General features: G+C 53.6%; 1 protein-coding gene across 1 annotated transcript; it reads right to left on the bottom strand.

Annotated features, from left to right (window-relative positions):
• Positions 1-1002: 1002 nt before the first annotated feature.
• KRT3 (keratin 3) lies at positions 1003-7116 on the bottom strand. Its single transcript, XM_003586049.5, has 9 exons — positions 6427-7116; positions 5173-5393; positions 4571-4631; positions 4144-4239; positions 3698-3862; positions 3165-3290; positions 2633-2853; positions 2252-2286; positions 1003-1776 (listed from the first exon to the last, which is right to left on the bottom strand). The coding sequence occupies exons 1-9, from the start codon at positions 7024-7026 to the stop codon at positions 1394-1396; spliced, it is 1908 nt and encodes a 635-aa protein (XP_003586097.1). The 5' UTR covers positions 7027-7116; the 3' UTR covers positions 1003-1393.
• Between the last annotated feature and the right edge of the window lie 1951 nt (positions 7117-9067).

The raw sequence follows: 9067 nt of genomic DNA, 5'->3' as shown, positions 1-9067 counted from the left end.
AGCAGCCACAGCCTCAGAGATAAGTATGGAGAAGCGGAGGAGTTCCAGATTCAGGATCCTCCTGTGCACTCGCTCCCAGCTCAGCCCCTCGGATGCTCCTGGACTCTAAGCAGGCCACTCCTCCTGCCTGAATCCCTTCCAATCATGACCTTCTGAACAGTCGTCCCAAGGCCAACGACCACATTATCAGGGCTTCCTAGTGTAGGGCAGCCACCAGGAACTTCCACGGCTGCTACACACACCCTGGGGACCCAGACTGCATGCCAGCATGCTCAGGAACAGGGCCTTTTCTGAGGGATGTTAATAATTGTTTACCAGGAAGGGAATGTGGAAAATTCTGGGTTACAGATAACTAACGGGTGACTCTTTCCTACAAGACTTCTCAGAACCTCTAATATGTGCTCCAAAGACGAAAGATTCAATGAACATGGAACCCTTTGTGTGTGTGTTGGAGGGGGAGTGGGCAGCGGGTTGTGAGTCAGACTTTGAAACAGGTGGCCCTTGGGAAGTAGCCCTGGGGTTCTTTCAGCTCACACCTTCCCAGGCGCACCTTGATAGGGGGAAAGCTTTCAGGGGGTCAGCTGGAATGGGGACCAGCACCAAGGAAAGAAATCTGCTATCCCCAGGCACCTCAAGGCCCTCTTCAGTTCAGTTCAGTTCAGTTCATGGTTCCTCCAAACTAGAGAAGGAATGTCTGCAGAGTTAGGACACCACCAAGAACTCCCCACCAGCCTCCTGGAGTGTGGCCCCATCCTCCCCCTCCCGGCTCCCCACTCCCACCTCTCCCAGTAGCTCAGTTGTCCCAGTGCTCAGAGAATAAAGGAACAACCAGATCTCGCCCATTCAGATCCATACGATGGACAACAGAGAGTAACTGTCTGGGTTTCAGAGGAGTAGTACTCAGTAGTACCCATCCTGTAGAAGGGCCGGCCCATACGGGACAGGATGGAAGAAGTCAGTTCAGCGGGGAGAAAGAGGTCCAGAGAGACTCAGAGGCCAGACTTAAACACAATGCATTTTACTGGCGACAGAACGGATGGGCAGAGGGACCTGTGTGTTATATACATCAGAACTGTGGTGACCACTGCACCCCGGGAGGAGGCCCCAAGGGCAGCGAAGATGGTGGCTGAGGCCACACCTAGACAATCACAGGCTCCAGCGGGAGCCAGAGAGAGAGTCTGAAATTGTCCTGGCTGCTCTTGCTCGGGGATCTGGATGCTTGAAGGACAAGAGGCCCCAGTCTTTTAGACCCAAAAAGCGACTGCTGGCGGGGACTGGAGAGGGGAGAGGCAGGTGGGTGGGAGGGCGCTGAGGAGGCTGCAGAGGTGAGAACTGAGGAGCGGATGGGAACGACCGGCGGCGCTGGGGCGGCTGCGGTGCCCTGCGCGGTGTTTTATCTGGAGGTGCGCTGGGAGGACTGGGAGAACCTGACGCTGCCGCCCCGGCTGCTGCCTGAGCTGAGGCCTCCACCGCTGACCCCAGAGCGACCCCCGGAGCCAGAGCCGAATCCGCTGCTGCCGCCGCCGAATCCACTGCTGCCACTGAATCCGCTACCGCCTCCGAAGCCGCTGCCGCTACCGCCGCCAAAGCCGCTGCTGCCACTAATTCCGCTGCCGCCGCCGAAGCCGCTGCCGCCGCCGAAGCCGCTGCCGCCGCCGAAGCCGCTGCCGCCGCCGAAGCCGCTACGGGCGCCTCCTCCCACGCCGACGCCACCGCCGTATCCGCCTCCGAAACCACCCGCGGAGGCGGAGGTGGTGCTGCTGCTGCTGACCACGGCTGCAGGGGAGACCACAGACAGCGATCAGCTCCCAGCCACCACCTCTCTATATCATAACGATCCCCTGGGCCCAGGGTGATTGAGAGGCGATCAAGGCGGCTTTGAACCTGAAGATTACTGTTTTGCGTTCTGATGTGGTGAGGTGTTCACCCCCTCAGTGTTAAGTCAGTTTGAATTTTCCAATGGTTCCTTCTACATACTATCAACTCTTGAAGAACCCCCCATGGAGATTATCCAGAATTTCTCCTCCTATTAATAAGCTCCCTATTAGATATCCCCCCACACTCCATATAGTACTGTTAATAGTGCTCTGAGCCCAGAACCATTACCAAAGCATATCTGCTGCCCCTTCTGCCCCCCAGAAAACGTGTCCAACCACCATGGAAATATTGTTTAAATTAGGGACTATCGCCTTGAATTAGTACAGATATTTCAGAACCAATTCTCACTGTCACGGTTTCTTTGGCTACTTACAGATGCTAACAGCACTCGGGCACTCTCCAGACATCCTGTATGAGAAAGCAAGAGAAGGCTAGCTCAGTCGCAAAGTAAATTTCCAACATGTCCATGAATGAAAGTGACAGCAACCAGAACAGAATTCAGCAGCCTGGCACATCAGTACTCTATCTACTGTTCATGGGCCAACACAGAACCCCTATGCGCACTGGTTACCTATGCATTTGGCCATCTATGGAGGGCGTGAACTGGCAAAGGCAAGTGGTTGCCTGTAAGCCCTGTGCCATGTGGGGGCCTCTGTCTATAACAGGCCTGCTCCCCATTCCCTTGGTCACTTATCTGGCCCTCAGCATGTGACTTGGGGCAGGAGAAGCAGGGAGATGGCAGTAAGAGGCCCACCTGCACTCCTCGCCCTCCAGTAGCTTGCGGTAGGTGGCGATCTCCACATCCAGGGCCAGCTTGACATTCATCAGCTCCTGGTAGTCGCGCAGCAGCCGGGCCAGGTCATCCTTGGCCTGCTGAAGGGCAGCCTGTAGCTCTTGGAGCTTGGCGTTAGCATCCTTGAGGGCCAGCTCCCCACGCTGCTCAGCTTCAGCAATGGCTGATTGCAGTTTAGCAATCTGGAGCAGGGGGAGGGAGGAGGAACGATGAGCCCAGTAGGAGGGTTCTCTGAGTGTTAGACTAGATTATCCCAGAGCAAGTCAGTCAACCTCACCCCTTCCTTAGCACCTCTGTCTGTCTTCATGCACGGAAGACAGATGGATGGCTGTGGCTTACCAGCCATCTAAACTGGCTTTGTCTTTGAACTCCTTGAAGGCTAGTGCTGCCTGAGATGACCCCAGAAGTCCCCTCCCCCAGCCTAGGAGTTCTGCGATCCTCGCCCCGACCCCTCACCCATCAGCCTAGACAGCAGCCTCCGTGGCTGTCCCACCTGCTTCTTGACATTCTCGATTTCAGCCCGCAGCCTCTGGATCACCCGGTTGAGCTCCGAGATCTCACTCTTGGTGCTCTTCAGGTCATCCCCGTGCCTGCCAGCCGTGGTCTGCAGTTCACCCAGCTGGAGAATAGAAGGGACAGTCAGGTGTTGATGCAGCTTTGCCTGCGTGTTTCTCCATCCCTAATGTTACCCAGCCAAACTCGAGGTACTTAGTAAGCACTGTGTCTAAATGACATTGAATTATGTTTCTACAGGGACATCTCTGAGGCAGCAGGGAAGAGAACATCTGGTTTGTTGTTCTCCCACCCCTCGATCCCTGAGCAAGGGACCTGTGGTCTGGCAAGGGACAGTGGAACCACTTCCCCCTAGGGGGCAGCACTTTCTGTAACTGAACAACCTTGACAGGATGTCTCCAAAGAGGAGAATCGAGAGGGGCCACCCAATGGCCACCACCCAGCCATCCATCCCATGGACCACAGCCTCCCTGGGACCTTCAGTGAATCCTCTGAGAGGTGCCTGGATCTCACCTTGGTCTGATACAGGGCCTCGGCCTCGGCCTTGCTCCTCTGGGCGATCTCCTCGTACTGGGCCTTGACCTCGGCGATGATACTGTCCAGGTCCAGGCTGCGGTTGTTGTCCATGGACAGGACCACGGATGTGTCACTGACATGGCTCTGCATCTGGGACAGCTCCTGCCAATGCAGAGGGGCCTGTTCACTGTTGGGGCCTCTACAGCCAGCACACAGAAGCCCAAGAGGCTCCTGATCAACGGACCCATCTGCTGAGTCAGCTTGGAAGGTGGATCGGCTCTGCCCTGCCTGCCAGCCTCTCAGAGACCCCATGCTTACAGTTCCTCCTGGGGAGCCCCAACAAGAGGCCTTATTTCAAGGCTCAGTCTTCCTGGGCCTTACCTATCAAATCTGAAAATATCTCACCCTCTCTCTTGCCCCCTCTTAGTAGGAAACATCCTCACCATATCATAGAGGGTCGTCAAGAAATTGATCTCATCTGTTAAGGCATCCACCTTGGCCTGAAGCTCCACCTTGTTCATGTAGGCAGCGTCCACGTCCTGAGAAAGACAGATAAACACTTAAAGGCCTCATTACTCCAAAGAATGCACAGCAAGCTGCAGCCACAGCAAGACCAGTACTTGTCCAAGGCTGGTCTCCACATAAAGGATTCACATCAAGGGGGTGGCGGAAGTTCACTCCTACTCAAAAGCTGAAAAATGAGTGAACTGACTCCTTGAGGCATCTCTCCAGACTAAGATGCACTTGGCTTTTATTTTTGGTTCAACTGCCTGAACTTGGCAGCTCTGTGGCAGTGGAGTAAGGATTCCCCACAGCCCAGATGGAAACCAGTGCCTACAAGCCCTAGAAACCTCACACTACAGCCCTTACCTTCTTCAGGGTCACAAATTCATTCTCAGCAGCTGTGCGCTTGTTGATCTCATCCTCATATCTGTAAGAGTTAAAAGGAAATCACTGTTTGCAGTATGAGGTAGTCATAAATGTCACTGTTCTCTGAAACTCTGAAAGTACCTCTCTTCTGTCCTCTGTCCCCCTCCCGCCCCTCTTAAATAAACACACCCTCTCACTGTCCCCCTGTTAGTTAGAAGGACCAACCATTCCCATTCATTCAGGCAGACTGGGTTTAACACGGAAAGTAAGTCCTGGGAAACCCCTCCATCCCCAGTAGACTGGATGCTTGGTCACCACCCTGTGAGTTGTCCCAGCATCCTTCAGATCCTACAGCCAGGATCTTCCCCAGCCTGGCTCATGATAAGGTGCTTCTTCAGCTCTAGCCTTCTAATTTTCTTAGTAAAGGACTATCCTTTAGGAAAGAAAGTGAGGAGGAACCCAGTGAACCAAACTGTCCACTATGAAGATATAGGAAAGTGGGATAAGTGACAGCCCTCTCAGTAGGCAAGGGGAACGCAGTGAAAGCTGGGATTCTGAGACAGGGTCCCCCCAGCATCTTCCCACACGCGCCTGCCACTCACTTCTTCTTAAAGTCTTCCACCAGGTCCTGCATGTTCCTCAGCTCTGAGTCCAGGCGGCCTCTCTCCCCCAGAATGCTGTCCAGGTAGCTCCGCAGGGAATTGATGTAGTTCTCAAAAAGGGGCTCGAGGTTATTGGTGCCTGTGATGGGATGTGTGCCCTGCTGCTGGAGCAGGCTCCACTTGGTCTCCAGGACCTTGTTCTGTTGCTCCAGGAACCGTACCTGAAGTGCATTTGAGAGAAGCAAACTCAGGCAGCGCTTGGAGCAGAGGGGCCTTGCCTTGGGCAGAACTGGGTGTCTGCATCTCCCCATCTCCCCACACAAAGGCCTAGAAAGCTCCCGCTGTGGCTGGAGTGGGTATGGTCAGACTATCACAGCAGTCAGGCCATTGATGATGCAAGACGGCTTCCTTACAGAAGCAGGAGAAATGGGAGGGGAAACTGGAAGTAACCCCTGCCTGGAAGCGAGAGACGTGACCCTTCAGTATTCCTGGGGACTTCATGATTCTAGCCCAATTTCAGAAACACAGAGCATACTGCAAGAAGGTGCTTAAACCTCAACAGCATTGTTTACATCTAAGACACCATTGATGCCCCACTGATATTCACTTCAAAGGATGTGAATGGCAGGAACTGACACAGTTGAAATGCTACTGTCATCGTTGTGACAGGAGAGAGACAGCCAGTGTGAGCTACCCTGCTCTGGAGGTCCCTGAGCACCCTCTTCTTCCTGATGAGGTTGATTGGGGTGCAGACTGAGTTTCTAGGGTCTCAGCAGCCCCTTGGGACTCAGGTTCCCCCTTGAGCCTCTTAAATTCCTTCACTAAGGTGCCTGCCTCCTTTGCCTGGCACATCACCATAGAGAAAAGAGGCCTCCTGGAAAACCCCAGAAGGCAGCTCATGTTTGAATAGCCCCCAGTTCTGGGTCAGACCCTTGCCTGTCAGAGGCCATGACCCCCACCCTGCCCTGCCAGCGCTACCTGCCAAGGCTGGATAAGGGGTGGGAGCCTTGAGCAAAGAGGCAGACAAACAAGACTTGGGGATGTGGGGATCCAAATAGGGGACCATCATCTTTCCCAATCACATGACCACATGGGCAGGTTCATCAGCCCTGAACATCCTCATAAGAGCCAAGAATGCTGCCTAACCCTTCCCCTCAAGCCTGGACCACTCCAGATTGATCCTAAACACTGTATGTAAATATCAAACTCAAAGTCTCCAACCTAGGAATGGGGGCCGCATCAGGGCTTCCTCACCTTGTCGATGAAAGAGGCAAACTTGTTGTTGAGGGTCTTGATCTGCTCCCGCTCTTGAGTCTTTACTTGCCCAATCTGGGGGTCAATCTCCACATTGAGGGGCTGCAGGAGGCTCTGGTTGACAGTCACTTCCTGGATTCCCCCAGGGAAGCCACCTGGACCAAAGCCACCAGGGCCAAAGCCACCGGGTCCTCCAAAACCACCAAGTCCACCAAAGCCACCAGCTCCTCCAAAGCCACCAGCTCCTCCAAAGCCACCAGCTCCTCCAAAACCACCTCCCATTCCTCTGCCACCACCAAAGCCACCTCCATAACCACCTCCGTAGCCACTCCCAAAGCCACTGACACAGCTGCTGCGCCCTCCTCCAAAGCCACCAGCCCGGGAGCCGGCCACGCTGATGGAGATGCTCTTATTGCCACCCAGGTTGTAGAGGCTGCGACTGCCAAAGCCACCTGCTCCGCTCCGGAACCCAAAGGCCCCTCCGCCGCCTCCCCCAGAGCGGGCCACACAGCTCATCCTGCTACTGCCAGAGACCACGGCAGAGCGGCCTGAGAAGCCCTGGCTCCCGCTGCCAGATGTCTTGCGGACTTGTCTGTTCATGGTGAGCGAAGTCGGTGAAGGGAAAGTGCAAGAGTTAAGCAGGGCCACTCAGAGCCAGAGGAAGAGAGAAGCAAACTGAAGACCTGTGCAGGATAAATCCCTTTATATACATCTAGGAGGCTGCTGGGCTCAAACGAAGGAGAGATAATTAATCTCAAGTAGTCATGGGTTGGGTTTGCCTTCCAGGCAATGTTAGTTTTGGGCTACTAAACACACCTTAAAAATAATCTGAAATGGTGAAAGTGCTAAGGTGGCAGGCTTACCTGGCAGGGGGAGGTGCCTGACTTGGCCCCGTGCTTGGGCATGGCCACCTCCTAGCTTTGTCTGGCAGGACCCAGGAGGCACACTAATCTGTCTACTGGCCAGCTGTCCTGGGTCCTGCCACAGCTGGGCTCAGCTCTGGAAAGGATGGAGTGGAAGGTGGGTTGGAGAGGTTCTGGTTGTCTGGGTGGTGGAGACGGTGAAGCCCACTCCAGGGCTCAGGGAAATATCTCAGCAGGAGGGGTGATACAGTCTATTCCTCAGACTGCACATGGCCACGGAGCACCCACTGTGTGCCCAGCTCTGTGCTGGATTTGAGGATGAAATGATGATCTCTCCTCTTCCCTTCCTGGAAACAAAGCCCAGAACCATCACAAAGCTGCCTCTTGGGTTCCCCCTGTCTCCTAAGCTGTGGTCCAGGAGGCTGTAGCATTTGGATTCACAACTCTTCTTGAAAAAGGGGAGGGAATTAACACTCTGTGCTTTGATAAGCCGTCAGCAAAATTCAACAAGCCAGTTCATTTTGAAAACTTCCCAGGAAAGCCATACACTATTCCCTATCTTCAGAACATCTCTAAAGCTTCCTTTCTTGCTCCCCCCATTTTTGGCATCTCCCTGGTTTCAGTCCAAGTCCCAGACGGCTGGAAATTCAAACATCAATTATACCACAAATGTGACACCTATTGACAGATGACCTAACTCATCTCAGGCACTGGATGAGCCACTGGAGACAGACACAGGAACCGTTCTCTGTGTCGGAAGGGGACAAGTGCTTCTGGGGGGGTCTGTGGCCTCAGTGTCAAGACACCGACCCCCCACCCCCACCCCCAGCCTCAGGAGTCCAGGCCCAGCAGGGCTGGCAGCACTGTCGTACGTGTCTGACTCCGAAAATCTGAGAATCTGCCAGTCTAAAGTTTTTCAGAGGCTTGGGGACTGGGCTTGGCTTGTTCAAGAGGAAAGCCTTTCTGCGCAGGTTTGGAGCCTGCCAAGTCAGCCATGGATTGCTCCAGCACAAGACTTTTTCCTTCTGTCTGCTGCACAGATGGCCCTGCTCCGGGTGTGGCCTGTGTGGCCTGGCAGGAGCCTCCTCAGAATGGGGGAAAGGAGAGAAGAACAGTGGATTCTTCAGCGCTCACTGGGCTGGGCTGGGGATGGCCCACGTGCGAGGAAGTGATACTCTCTTCAGTGGCCTGATTCTCCCATCTGTCCTCTCCCTATGTCATTACCTCCAGGCTCTGCAACATCATGGTCCCTCCCGCGGAATGAAGCCATAAACTTCAGGAGCTTACAGTCTTGTCAAAATACTGGACCCTCTGGTTCTTAGCACAGCACTGTGCCAATAATAGATGCTCCTAAAGGTTGGTTGGTTGAATGAATGATCAGTCACTCAGTGGAACAATTGATGAATGAATTAAGCCTGTTTGCTGGATTAAAGCCAAATAAAACTAGTCAAAGTTTAATTGAAATCCCATTACATAATGTCCTGGAGAAGGAACCGGCAACCCATTCCAGCACTCTTGCCTGGAAAATTCCAAGGACAGAGGAGCCTGGCGGGCTACAGTCCATGGGATCACAAGGAGTCAGACACTACTGTGTGACTTTCACTTTCTTTCTTTACATAAGGCAGTCCAAGCTAACAGAGATGATCTCAACATAAAGAATCCAGACCTCTTGAATTTGGTGTTCAGATTTAAGAAAATATATGTGCAAATGAGTGGCATCTCCTCTCCTCTCCAGTAAAAAAAAATTAAAAAGGCTATAGAATCACAGTATCAAGAAT

Source organism: Bos taurus, chromosome 5 (genome assembly GCF_002263795.3).
Source record: "Bos taurus isolate L1 Dominette 01449 registration number 42190680 breed Hereford chromosome 5, ARS-UCD2.0, whole genome shotgun sequence".
Taxonomy (NCBI): Eukaryota; Metazoa; Chordata; class Mammalia; order Artiodactyla; family Bovidae; genus Bos; species Bos taurus.
This window is presented reverse-complemented; position numbering and strand designations above follow the sequence as displayed.